This window comes from Adiantum capillus-veneris, chromosome 29 (genome assembly GCF_014529385.1).
Source record: "Adiantum capillus-veneris isolate H3 chromosome 29, ASM1452938v2, whole genome shotgun sequence".
In the NCBI taxonomy this organism is placed as follows: Eukaryota; Viridiplantae; Streptophyta; class Polypodiopsida; order Polypodiales; family Pteridaceae; genus Adiantum; species Adiantum capillus-veneris.
This window is the reverse complement of record NC_140959.1, coordinates 26,621,195-26,635,748: the sequence shown is the minus strand read 5'-3', so window position 1 is coordinate 26,635,748 and position 14,554 is coordinate 26,621,195. Positions and strand designations below refer to the sequence as shown.

Sequence of the window (14,554 nt, the reverse complement as noted above, 5' to 3'; positions counted from 1 at the left end):
GAGAGAGAGAGAGAGTTTTATCAGAGCCTATACGGCATACACACCAAATTTCAAGGCATTTAGATCACTGAAAGTCAATCTAAGGCCCAGATAGAGAATCAGGCTCTGACCAAAATACTAAAATGGGACCAAAACCCAAACCAAGTGTCCAAACTTCATAAAAATTGAGGGATAGGCTATAGAGGGTAACTAGAACTCAAGGGTGAAGTCACAATTTTAAATTGACTTATGCTGAGCAAATTGTCAGTCTATCGCGATAGACTAGGAAAGTAGTGATTCAGACATATTTTGCAATTTGTGACTATACTGCTAGGACATACTCTCCACATATATCCCAACCATCATTTCATATTTGAAATTGGACCACCAGAAGACTGACTAAGTGGTTGCTGTACATACTTGAAAGATTTTTCGTGGTTCAAGGAAAACCCTTGTGAACAGACTAACCATACTTGTGTAGATCCCAGAAGGAGATCATCACAGAGCCGCACAGGTAGAAGGAGTCCAGGTAAGCTTTAAGTTTGCAACCCAACTTTCATTCTTATGCATTTAATGTCGGGAGTCTTTGTTAAGTCAGTAGCTAAAAGTGTCAAAAGTCAAGTAAGCACCACGTCCACCGAAGAGAGTGTAACTCAGACGAGACCAGACCCATTAGCACCGATCATTGAAGAGGGTAGTGATACTGACTTCATTGGAAAAGTCCTTCTTCATGATGGGGAGTCAACAACCAAGAGGTTTCAACGGTGAAGGACCAATGCCAGGGGGAAGCACCTCCCTACATCCTTTAAACAAAACCAAGTTCACTATAATCTTCTTGGAAGGAACAAACTCGAGGGGAGCCTTAGTTTATTCTGACTATCAAGGACGAAAGTGTATTTGTATTGAAGAAAGACCGGCTCAAAGACTGGAGATAATTCGAGTCTATGATGATGGAGATAGATTCCGAGATAAAAAGGGGAACCACTATCTGATAGTTAGTAACCCTGAGGATTACAACAGATATGGAGATAACGTGGCAAAAGGGAAAATGGTTTCGGAAACCAAAGAACCGCCTCCTAACATTGATCGACCTGGAGCGCTTTTTATGTATGATAAGAAAACAACTAGGGTCCCAACCTATAATGAGAATGTGGGGATTTACAAGCATGAAAGCGAGGGAATAGTCTCTTACTTTTGATGCAAGGAACCCTGCCCAAACGAATTAAGCAAAGACAAGGTTCTTTACTTATTCTCTTATGAAACTGCTATGGGGAAGGATATTGTTTTGTTGATAGGTACGGGCGAGAATACAAACGTATTCTCCCAGAAGAGGTTGAAAAAGCAACAGTTCCGGGAGCGTCAACCTATGGCCCCGACGAAATACCAAGAGCAACCTACACCCCTAGCAAGTTGAAAAATCCCTTTTCAGAAGATTATGACACTACCTCACATTCTACTTGACAAGCGACGTTCAACTACCAGGACCAACCGGCTACTTAGCCATCATTGCAGGCATGTCTTCGACAGAGTGCTACATTAGAACAAGACCGAACCAGAGAGGGTTATTAAACCGCACGAGGGCTAAGGGATTTACAAGAACCACCACTCTATGCACAATATCAAGGAGAGAGTAAGCCAAAGACTCAGGGGTCAACTGAGCCTGGAAGACCACCCCTAGAATGAGTTCGGAGAGATGAACCATCTCTTGCAAGAACTGTTAGAAACTATGGCTTAGGAGCACCATTGGGAGAGGAACCTGGCCACTACAGAAGACCAGAGGAGGTATATCGACTAGGACAGGGAGATCCCATGATGAGATTTGTAGACCATCGTAGAATTAGACCTTCTCAAGTGCAAAAATGGGTAAACAAGAAGTACACGAGAAGCAGGGATCCGAGAGATCATGTAGCAGCCTTTGTGCGTGTAGTTAGAGCTGAAGAGGTGTTAGACTTCCCTACCCAATTTGCAGGATTTGGTTTAACCTTAGAGGATGATGATGATACTTGGTTTGACTCAGTGGAGCGAAGAGACTTTTGAGTCTATGGAAGAAGTGTTTGACGAGTTTATTGAGGAATTCTCACAAAGGGGAATCACTCATAATACAGTCTCACAAATCCATAAATTCAAACAGAAAGATGGAGAGTCTGTGCGAAAGGCAGCCCTCCGATTAAAAAGATATGTTAAGTTCTGCCCTGTGGAAGAACTGCCAACTCAGTCCAGACTTATGCTTATATTTATCCAAGGACTAAGGAATGGAGATCTCCAGAAGGACTTACATATGAAAAGGAGCACGACGTTGAATGAGTTAACCAAGGAGGCTCTATACCTTGTGGACAATTGTGCAGTCTACAAAGAGGGCGAGTTCAAGGATCTTGACGATGATTCCTCCTCGCAACAAAGCGGAAGCAAATCTGCTAAGACAACACCGAAAGGAGAAGCAGCGGTGAACCAAGAGCAGCTTGTAGAGGAAGTGCTTAAAAATATTAACTTGTATTCCAAACCACAAGCTAAACAACCAAAATGGTGTGCGATTGAACAAAAATGGACAAACCATGGGACAGAGGAGTGTTATTATAACAAGGGATATGTGAGAGAATGACCATATGCTCCACAAGCTCAGGCGACATCCCCTCAAGTCCCACCGATGCCTAGATATCAGACAGGCAACCTACTAGGACCTATAGGTGTAGAAAGACCACAACCAGTGTTGGAACAACAACCACCCCTACCAGGATTACGACCAGTCGGCATAAGATACACACCAACAGTAACTGAATCGGATGAGAAGGCTTTGGTACCTATGCATGCATACTACGACGAGCCCAATGGATATGCGGAAAACTCTATCTATTATCCACTAGAAGAACCCTCTACACCAGAACCATGGAGCATGATAGGAAATACAGGACCACCAACTGCTGCACAGGCAGCGGGGGAAGGAAGATATAGCTTGGATGAAAGAACACTGTTGTTCATAGCCAACGGAGGCATGAGCGAGCAGAGGTTTGCACACCAATAAAGAGGAGCTCAAGGAGCACCTCAACAACCTAAGGGACCATGCTACAAGTGTGGTGGAGACCATTGGCTGAGGGACTGTCCTCATGATGAAATCATTAGGATCAATGCATATTTCACTGAGTGTGGAATTACTCACTTGATCCCTGATTGCCCTAAAAACCCGAGCAAAGAAGCAACAAATACTTTGAATATGCTGGGAGCACTGCCTTCTAGTGGAGGGTCAGAAAACAAAACTCCGATTCCTGTTAAGGTTTTGACGAGAGTCCAAACAAGGAAAAATGACAATCAGCCCAAGAGTAACGATGAAAATCAAGAAGAAATCAAGACTGACAAGTCTAGCGTCAGTCGTGATAATCCTTGGAAAGAACAAAGAGCGAAAATGAAAGCTAGACGTGAGTGAAAACAGAAAGATGTAGAACCTGAGCTAACAATAGCTCGGGAGAAACTTAAACAGCAAAGAGAGTCCGACTCTCTAAAATCAACGGCGGGACCAAGAAGCGCAAGCTCAGGAGGGTCTGTATTGGTAGATAAGGTCAATGAACCCTTAGATGCAATCTTGCAAGCATATGAAGCAAGATTGAAGAATAGACAGACTCTAGAGCAAAGGTGGATGACATACCCATATCTAGAGATAGAAAAACAGAGACTAGAGATGTGCAAACAGCTGATTGAAACTGCACAAGCTTTACTAGAGCCTCCACCTATGGAAGTGGGAGATAGAATAATCAAACCACCAAACAATGAAACACCTCACAAAACCGAACAAAAGGTACATGACAAAATAGAAAACTTTAAATCCTTGCCTGATATAGAGGATGCAAGAATCGTGCCTAATAGCACTGATGAATCACATAAAGATTTTTCACCATATACCCCTATTGTGGAAGAAAATTGGCCTGAAGAGCTATGGGAAACGGTGAGAAAAGCTCAAGAAAAATATGAGACAAAAACAGTCGAGTCACTGCCTTTCTTGGAGTTGAACTTGAATAAGCCTCCATGGGATTTAGATGCTAAATCATTTCAAGGGGATAATGGTTTAGTCGCATCCGAAGATAGTAGACCAGCATCACTCAGAACTCTGCCACCATACATGGGAGACTACGAGGCAAGGTCAGAAATTCGAAGAGTACCTTCTCAAAGAATAGGAGGGTCGAATCAATTGGACACTAAAATCTTGACAGACTTGTTGACCACTCCGGTCAAGTGTACGATCACATTGGCAAAATTGTTAATAATTAGGCCAAGCATGTGGACGGAAGTGGGCAAATGTCTTGAAAAATTTGGTATAAGGACGCCTCTTAAGTTCTTCGAAACTAAGCTTAATGACACATAACCAAAGAAAGCCAACACTAGACCAGTGCCACTCAACAAGGTCGGAGAGTATTGTGAGGGTGAAGACGGCAACACAACTCTACCAGTTGAGTATAAAGGCATAGAAACTAAGGCCATACTTGATAGCAGAGCTGGCATTGCCATTGCGACCAAAATGCTATGGGAAAATGGGAAAAACCAGCAATACGAACAACTAGAATGAAATTGCAACTGGCGGATGGGCACATAGAAAGGCCTATAGGATTGCTTGAGGCAATTGTGGTATCTTCATGTGGCATAGAGTACGAACATACATTTGCCATATTAGATTTTGGCAAGAAGAACAATTATGAAATTATCCTTGGTAGGCCGTTCATGAGGCAACTCAAGATGGTGCAGGACTGGGGGTATGATTATTTGTATCTAAGACATGCTGAAACCACTACACGTGTAAACATGAAAAATCATAGCTACCATGATGTCATGAGAACACCTCTGGAAGAATTTGACTTAGCCACCATTAGTGGATCAGAAGTCCCAATGTGGCTCTGTAAGAAAAAGGAGATATGGATGTGCGGAGCATCTCGATGTAGTGAATTTGACCACAATGAAAGGACACTAGAGAGGGTCTTGGAAGACGATGCCTATATAAGAGAACCCTTTCCTGAAGAGAAGCTCGAACCCCTAGAATGGTCAAATTTTGACTACATTGGATGTATGTGTCAATGAAGTCACTCCCACCAAATTTTGTGACGAGAATGGCTACGATATCATACCATACTACATGTTGAGCAAAATTGTGGAGGAAGACGAGAACGATGGAGATACTGAGCATACGAGGATCTATAAAACGAAAACGAAACTTGAGATGAAGATAGTGGGCTATGTGGACATCCCCACTAAAGAAATCGAGCAGGAGGGAGGAGAATTTTATGATTCTTCTGATCAATGTGAAAACAAGGATAATGCGGATGACGAGAAGTCGAAAAATACGGAGGAAGACGACCATCAAGATCAAGACAATGACATCTTCTACAATTTCTCAAACCAAAGTGAGAGACGCCAAAAAAGATACAAGAGTAGGCGACACCATAACAGTCTACAAACTAGGATAAGAGCTATGCCAGAGTTCAGGAGTAAGACACATTTCCTTATGAACATTCATGCTGTTGATTGTGCTAAGGACAAAGTTTCAGGAAGATTTCTTAAGGTTGCTGGAGGAAACAATATCTCTTTTCTCACCTATGATGGAACCTTTGGTGCTACCGACAAAGTATTGGCCTTCATCCAATAATTTGATGCGGCCTTTGGAGACGAGGGCTTCACGGAGTCCTCCATGCTACACAATGTAGCTATGCACTTCCAAAAATTGGATCGTCAATGGTGGGCTAGTCTTTGTGGCAATGGCAAAGCCCCAGAGACATGGAGAACTCTACGAGTTTTCATCATGAATCATTTCCTTGCAAACGACGCGAAGGACAAAGTGATCACCGAATGGAGGATTTTGAGGCTTCTCTCAAAATTAATGCCCAAAATTCTTCCCAAGGCCATTCCAACAACAACAACAACAATCGGTCCAAGGAGAAAGGAGTTTACAAAGGTAAAAATAAACTCTCCCCTGAAGAGCTTGAAACTTTTCCCAAGGATCACAAATGTTTTAAGTGTGGGGAGCAAGGACATGGTTATCGTTCTTGCCCCAAAAGAAATGTTCGCAATGAGACTCCTAGAGCTTCCACTATTGAAGCTCCAAAAGAGGATGCTCATTGCAAAGGATCACCTCTCTCCTATGCTTAGGGAAAGGTAACGGAGCATGATTCCTTCATCTTGTTTGACCCTAGTTCTACTCACAACCCCCATTCAACAGAGTTGGCCACCAAGTTGGACATTCAAGATTTTCAGATGGGAGATATTGTAACTACCGCAACCGCTTTCAAGGGACAACAAGCCTCCGTTACTCCCTTGATTGGGAAGTTGAGGCTTCATTTCCAAAGCTATGTCGACAAAGAATACTTCTTCATCTCTCCTCTCCAACATGAGGATGCTATCCTAGGGGCACCATGGTTTAGCCGCATGGCTGCCAACATGAAGTTCCCTGAAAGGAGAATCTACTTCACCTACAGGGGCTGAGAATATGTATATAGATGCTAATGATTTTGGTCATACTATACCACTTGTAAATCCTCTTACCCTTGATAAATCAATCAAGAGCTCAGATTTTGCATACATTATTTTTGTCAAAGAGTCCCTAAAAGGTCCTAATGTTTCATTAAAGGTGAATGGTAGGAATCAAGAAGAGTTAGACTTGTCTAACTTTCTAAAAGGATTCCAAGATTTTCTCATCGATGACATCCCTATGGACTTACCTCCAGAACGAGGGGATGATGACCATAGAATTGAGCTCCTATGAGGAAGCTCACTACCTAACAAACCTCCTTATCGAGATTCCCAATCTCAACAAGAGGAGATAATGAGGCAAGTACAAGACTTGGTAGACAAAGGGATGGTGAGGCCTAGCTCCTCTCCCTTTTGTTCTCCAGTCCTTTTAGTGCAAAAGAAAGATGGTACATACCGCATGTGTGTGGACTATCGCGCACTAAATCATATCACTATCAAAAATGGATTTTCCGTACCTCGGGTAGAAGATATGTTTGATAAGATACAAAGATCTACCTACTTTAGTAGGATTGACCTTAAAAGTGGCTACCATCAAATAAGGATAGTGAATGAAGATATCCTAAAGACCTCGTTTCGTACAATGTTTGGCCTTTATGAATATCTGGTCATGCCTTTTGGCTTGACTAATGCACCGGCTACATCCAATTAATTAATGGAGAAAATTTTTAGACCCTACCGCAAATTCAGTAGAGTGTTCTTTGATGATATCATCATCTACTCTAATTCCTTGGAGGAGCACAAGAAACATCTCCAAGTGATTTTTCAAGCATTAAGGGAGAATAAGCTTTTTCTTAATCAAATGAAAAGAGAATTTTTCCTTCAAGAGATTCAATACTTAGGTCATATTATCTCTCAAGATGGTATCCGTATGGATCCATCAAAGTTGGAGGTAATAAAAGCATGGCCTAATCCAAGGAATCTACATGAGCTAAGAAGCTTTATTGGTATGTGTGCATACTATAGATGCTTCATAGGAAAATTCTCTCAAATAGCAGGACCATTACATGACTTAATAAAGAAAAACGTTAAGTATTCGTGGACTGCTAAGGAGCAAAGTGCTTTTGACAAGCTCAAAGAGAATCTTACCTCCCAACCATTCCTTATGCTTCCGGATCTCTCAAAACCATTTGAGGGTGTGATGCTTGTGGTGATTGCCTTGGAGCAGTCTTGCTTCAAGAAGGGCATGCCATAGAATTTATGAACGGATCTTAGGCATTTATGAAAAAGAGTTGTTAGTTGTTCTACATGCCCTAGACACATGGAAGCACTATCGGGGACTCCATTCATTTAACGAACAGACCATCAAAGTTTTAAGTACTTCATGACACAAACAAAGCTTTCCAACAAACAAATGAGATGGGAAAATTTTCTTCTGCAATTTAATTTCCACATTGCTCACATTGCTGGTAAGCACAATCATGCACTTTCATGATGACCAAAAGTTAATGTTGCATCACTAGCAATTCGCAATGATCTATCTTCTATGATAGATGATTATGCTACTGACCCTGACTTTAAAGACATAATGCCAGCCCTTGCTTTGGGGAAGAAAGAGGAACCATTCACCTTGTAGGATGGTTATCTTCTCCATGGCAATAGACTATGTGTTACCCACTCCCTTCGTGAGAAAGTCATGTATGAATCCCATGCTCCTCCCTATGCAGGCCATAGAGGCATTCAACCTACTCTTCGAGGAGTAGAGACGTGCTTTTATTGGCCTACCATGAAAGTGGACATACAACAGTATGTTTCAAAATGTGTGGTATGCCAAAGAACCAAGTATGATAGAGGGAAGCAACCTGGATTACTCCAACCATTGTCAATCCCTAATTCACCATGGGAGAGTATATCCCTGGATTTTATCTTTGGATTACCCAAGTCTATCCATGGGAATACGGGAATATGGCCAATAGTCAACAGGTTTAGCAAGCAAGCACACTTGATCCCTGTCTAGAAGAGTATTAAGGTACACCAAATGGCAACTCTCTTCATATCCCAGATTTTCAAACACCATGGATTGCCAACATCCATCGTGTCAAATAGAGATCCTAGAATGACCATTAAATTTTGGAAAGGTCTCTTCCAAAATCTAGGTACAAGATTGAATTTCTCTTCGGACTATCACCCACAAATAGATGGCCAAACTGAGATAGCCAATCTTACGATTCTTGATCTACTAAAGACCTATGTTACAGAAGTAGATCAATGCTGACAATGAAAAAATTACTTATCTCTTGTAGAGTATGCGTATAATAATACTATCCATACTTCTACGAAAAAAGCACCTTTTGAAATCATAGAGGGAAGATCTAAAAGTCCCTTGCTACTTAAAGTACATGGAAAGATCTTCGCTGCCGATGAGTATAGCCGTGACCTGCAAGCATCTTTTCAAAAGATTAAGGAGGCTATATCCATCTCACAACTAAGGCAAAAAGTTGTTGCTAACAAGCACAGAAGGGCCTTAACATTCAAAGAAAATGATTGGGTCTTACTTAAGTTTCCTAAGGTTCGATTGAGACAAATAACGGGCAAAAATCCTACGGGCCATCAAAAGTATTATGCTAAACTAGCAAAAAGATACTATGGTCCTTTTCAAATTTTGAAGCCAATCAATGAGATGGCTTATCAACTCAAGTTGCCTAACCATTGTCTCATAGACAATGATTTTCATGTGAACCTACTTAAGCCCTACAAAGGAGAGCCTCCAAATGAACCAATTATTGAAGACCCTCCCGAAATCGAGGCCAAGAAAAGGTGCGCCTACTACCCGAAGTTATCCTTCGGCATGAAGACAAGATACTACGACATGGTAAGATTATCCGACGGTATCTTATTAAGTTCAAAAATTATCCTTTTGAAGATGCTAGATAGATGCAAGGAATCCAGGTTAAGGATAGTTTGAACCTTGTCAACACTTACAATGCTACATTAGAGCCCGGGGCAGTCACTTATCAAAAGACCCCTATATCACGTGCGTTCAAGAGGTAATTAATAATACCCCGATATACATACTATACTTACACTGTGAGCCTATTTAAAAAAACCCCACCCCCCTCTGTATGTATACATTTTTATACATTTTGGTATTTTAATAATCCTCTCCGGTTAACTCACGTGATATCATACACATTCTAAAAAGTGACCGCCCCGGGCATTAGAGTAAGCAAATGTATATGTTTCTTTTAAATTATCAATGTTTTTGGCTTATAAGACTACTTCTCTCTTTATTGTGCACAAATTTAAGTAGTATGCATACTAAGAATCATGTTTGTGATTATGACGTTGGAAAGGGGAAAGGGGGAACAAACCCAGCACACTCCAAGGTTGCCTCTCTATAGCCCAGGAGAAATTCCGCACCCCTAACCACTCACAAACTCATACACACACTTTCTACCAACCTTCACAGCACAGACTCACCTTCGGGCATTCTCAGCTGTACACATTCACACATAAACACCTCGACATAACCGGTCTGACAGTTTACCATCATACACAACCATTCCTACACCAAATAAGTAAACACACAATCCCTGGGAGGCGACACAAGCCTCGACCACACACAGAATAGCTTACGCAATCATTCTCTCCCTCCCTCTCTGCACATACACATACACAAAACCCAAAGCCAATGCTATCACAGGTGTGGGACACGAGACGAGATAGACAAGATGATTGATGGCAAATTCAACACGAAAAATAATCCAACTAAATTGCGAGCTCACTTATCCATAGCACTAAAAAAACAATCCCCATACAATGATGGTGGCTTCTCTGATTGATCTCCTTCACAAGCCCATGGCGACCTTCTCTCCTGCTTCACAAGCCCATGGCGGCTTCTTCTTCATGTGATGGCACCCTTGTCCACCCTCTACCATGCAATCACCTTTGTCAGGCAAGCCCTTCGGTATACAGTGCAACCCCGTTGCTTCCTTCTCTCCCCAAAAACTGCAGCTCACGGCCCTGGTCTTCAAAACCTCCTCCCCATGCAATGGTATCCCATTTTGCGTTTGCAACACCCGCCTTTTAATGGCGCCTCTTGGCTGCAGCCAACCTCCTCTGGCAATCCTTAGCAAGCCTTAAATGGCACCCTCTATCCTTCTTGGGCAACCGACTCCTTGGTTTCCTCTATTGGGTCCCGCCCTGGTGCAGTCCCGTGAGCCCCCAAACTGACCGACCCCCTCTTGGTCCCACCCTCCTCTGCGAGTAGGCCCACTCTCCTCCCGCTTTTTCTTGTTCGTATCATGCAGCCTGCTGTAGGTCGTTTTTTTCTGTGGCAACCTTTAAAACTTCTTTTTTTTTTTAACTCCTGACTTGGGCAATGTTCCCACAAGCAAAAAAACCATTTGACCATGATGATGCCGAACGTCACCCGTAGGTGCAAAAATCCAAGCTTCCGTATGGCGAGCATCCAAGATCCTGCTCCTCTTCATGAAAGTAGACCTTAGAATGGTGGCATTCTCGAGAGGAGACCTTGTCAAAAACAATTGCGATCATAACGACCGCCATCCAATTTTCCTTGAATCCAATTTACACTTGACGGCCTACTTGGCATACACGCCGTTAATCTTTTCGCTAGAGTAGATCTTCAAAAACCACGTCTTGACCTGCAAAATGTCACATATGGCATACATATCCTGACAGTAGTGTATCCTGCAGACATCTCGATCATATCATAAACCTCATAGCACCTGTATCCAACATCCCTTGTCTTGCTAACAACCTTATGGTATAAACATTTGATCATGTCACCTGTGATAGCAAAAAACACTTGCAGTTTCTACTAGAGAGTGCTCCATCCCTGTGTACCTATCCCCTAGCCGCACCAAATACCTACTCAATGTCCCTGCCATTTTCTTGCAAACTGCCATGTCTGGGCTTCTTGCACTTCCATAGGCTGACCATTTTCAGTTGTACCATCATTGCCCAACCCTTGATTGAGCATTCATGCTCAATCATAGCATTATTTAGATAAGAGATGATTGCATGTTAGAAAACTGACACTTAGTATGTACATAGGTAGTAGATAAATAGAGAGAGATTTTATCACCTGTAGAACCCTCCCGGATCAAATGGAAAGCCATAGGCTCTCCCAACTATGATGCAAACTCTGCTAGGATTAAATACATGGCATTGAGCACAGCCATGCGTCCGTAGTACATGCATAATCAACCATTTTTTTGCACGTGTAAACCCAAAAATAAACCTCTTGTGCAGCTTGGCATCACATCGATCTTCAACAACCTGTATCCATACGCAGGCTTCATACACTGAATGAACATGTACACCAACCTGCAAAGCATCTGCACCGGCCATACATAATTATACTCTCACCTATTAGGGCGCTCACCATAGCAGACCCCTCATTAAGAGAGCTTTGAAAACCATGCAAAACTTCGTGTGAAGAAACTTTCAAAAGCATGTCCATCAATAGCATAACACCCACCTTTGGCAACCTGTCTTTCAATGGTGATTCTTCTTGGAGAACCAAGCCTACCTGCGTTCCAATCATACCTTCTGTTGTAGGTCCTTCAAATGGCATACACTCCATAACTGACTCACCATGCCAATCTTCATCCATCATAGCCTTTGATGCTTCATCTTCAACCACTTCATGCGAGAGAAAAAATCGGATTGCTCAACCACCGCTGCTTGCTCTTCAATGACTTCTATGGCCACCTTATCTGCTAAGTGAAAAAGAAACCCATGATATATTACCTCATTCTTTGGTATGTTGACATCATCCACACCTTCTGGAATGCATTGCCGCTCTTCAACACAATCGGTAGGGCCAGGTTGCTCAACCCCCTGGATAGCTTCTTCTTGCACAGCTTTGACCATTGCTTTGTCAACAACTTCAAGCTTGTCCTGTGAGCTTTTCACATCTTCATTTGCTTCTTCATGCATACACACTTCGGCTAGGACCGCATCCTTGCTAGCTAGACTAACAAACTCTTGTACATCATCACACCAAATTGGAGGTACAAATTGAAATGAATGACCAAAATGGCATACCAATGGCAAAGCAACTATCTCTTTGACCCTTAATCTTTCTTTTGACACATGATCAAGCTCCGTTGTTGAGCTATACCCATAAACTGTAGGCTTCAACAAGCCTATCTCCAGCTTCCTCTTTGCTTTCGTGCTCTTTACCTTTGCAAGGAAAACCATTTGCGCATAGTCCTCAGCACCACCACACTCGACCTTCTCCTTGATTCGCGGATGTAAGAAGGCTAGAAACTACTCTTGCTTGAAATGATCTCCATTTCACACACATGTAGCAGCAGCCAGTCTCTCCCAAATAGACTCAAATTTATCCAAAAACAAAGCAAAATATTCACTTACATCCTGCTTCAGCTTGCTCAATTGTTCACCCAAGTCTGATGGAGAATCCCGCTTCTGAATGCTTCAACAAACAGCTTTCAAATCTCGTGCATCGATTGTCGATCTGCAACCTTCAATTTTTCAAACTAATCTTTGGCTCGTCCTTGTAGAACCAATGGTAGTGCCCTCAATTTGGCTTCGTCTCCACAAACTCTCATCTGCAATAGGTATAGCTCCAGATCAAAAAACCAATCTGAAGCCTCTTCTTCCCCAGCAAGCAGTAATTCAATATCATGCATCATCTTCAGACTTTAAAACTTCACCGAGGAGCAATCAATAGGTCCTCTGTGGGGGCACCACATATGGAAAGGGGGAACAAACCTAGCACACTCCAAGCTTGCCTCTCTATAGCCCAGGAGAAATTATGCACCCCTAACCATGCAGAAACTCACACATACGCACACTTTCTGCCAATCTTCAGAGCGCAGACTCACCTTCGAGCATTCTTAGCTCTACACATTCACACATAAACATCTCGACATAACCGGCTTGACAATACACCATCATACACAACCATTCCTACACCAAATAAGTAAACACACAATCCCTGGGAGGCGACACATACCTCGACCACACACAAAATAGCTTACTCAATCATTCTCTCCCTTCCTCTCTGCACACACACATACACAAAACCCGGAGCCAATGCTACCATGGGCGTGGGGCACGAGACGAGATAGACGAGATGATTGATGGGAAATTCAAGACGAAAAATAATTCCAACGAACTGCGAACTCACTTTTCCATAGCACTAAAAAAACAACCCCCATACAATGATGGCGGCTTCTCTGATTGATCTCCTTCAAGCCCTTGGTGACCTTCTCTCCTGCTTCACAAGCCCATGGCGGCTTCTTCTTCATGTGATGGCACCTTTGTCCACCCTCTACCATGCAATCACCTTTGTCAGGGAGGCCCTTTGGTATACAGTGCCACCCCGTGGCTTCCTTCTCTCCCCAAAAACTGCAACTCACGGCCCTAGTCTTCAAAACCTCCTCCCCATGCAATGGTACCCCACTTTGCTCCCGCAACACGCACCCTTTAATGGTGCCTCTTGGCTGCAACCAACCTCCTCTGAAAATCCTTGGTGGGCCTTAAATGGCGCCCTCTGTCCTGCTTGGCCAATCCACTCCTTGGTTTCCTCTATCGGGTCCCGCCGTCCTGCAGTCCCGTGAGCCCCCAAACTGACCGACCCCCTCTTGGTCCCGCCCTCCTCTGCGACTAGGCCCACTCTCCTCCTGCTTTTGGCAACCACCCAAATGGCGCCTTTCTTTTTCGTGTCATGCAGCCGGCCACACCAAACACATGGCAGCTACTTTCCTGTTTTGCTGCTTGTTTTTTTGCATGGTGGCCAACTGGCCTACACCAAGTTGTCGACCCTCTACCATAGTGCACACAGCTACACATGGCGCTACCTTTCACCGCATTGACTAGCAGTCCCCCCACCTTCTCTGCATGGCGCCCTCAACCAGCTGCAACTCGTTTTTTTCTGCGGCAACCTTTAAAACTTCTTTTTTTTTTCGCTCCTGACTTGGGAAATGTTCCCACAAGCAAAAAAAACCTTTGACCATGACGATGCTGAACGTCACCCATTGGTGCAAAAATCCAAGCTTCCGTATGGCGAGCATCCAAGATCCTGCTCCTCTTCATGAAAGTAGACCTTAGAATGGTGGCATTCTTGCGGGAAGACCTC

At 43.1% G+C, this 14,554-nt stretch overlaps 1 protein-coding gene across 1 annotated transcript; it reads right to left on the bottom strand.

The window, feature by feature from the left end:
* Positions 1–10,143: 10,143 nt before the first annotated feature.
* LOC147418935 (uncharacterized) lies at positions 10,144–14,120 on the bottom strand. Its single transcript, XM_086506073.1, has 4 exons — positions 13,604–14,120; positions 13,017–13,022; positions 11,088–11,232; positions 10,144–10,539 (listed from the first exon to the last, which is right to left on the bottom strand). The coding sequence occupies exons 1-4, from the start codon at positions 13,752–13,754 to the stop codon at positions 10,269–10,271; spliced, it is 573 nt and encodes a 190-aa protein (XP_086362199.1). The 5' UTR covers positions 13,755–14,120; the 3' UTR covers positions 10,144–10,268.
* Between the last annotated feature and the right edge of the window lie 434 nt (positions 14,121–14,554).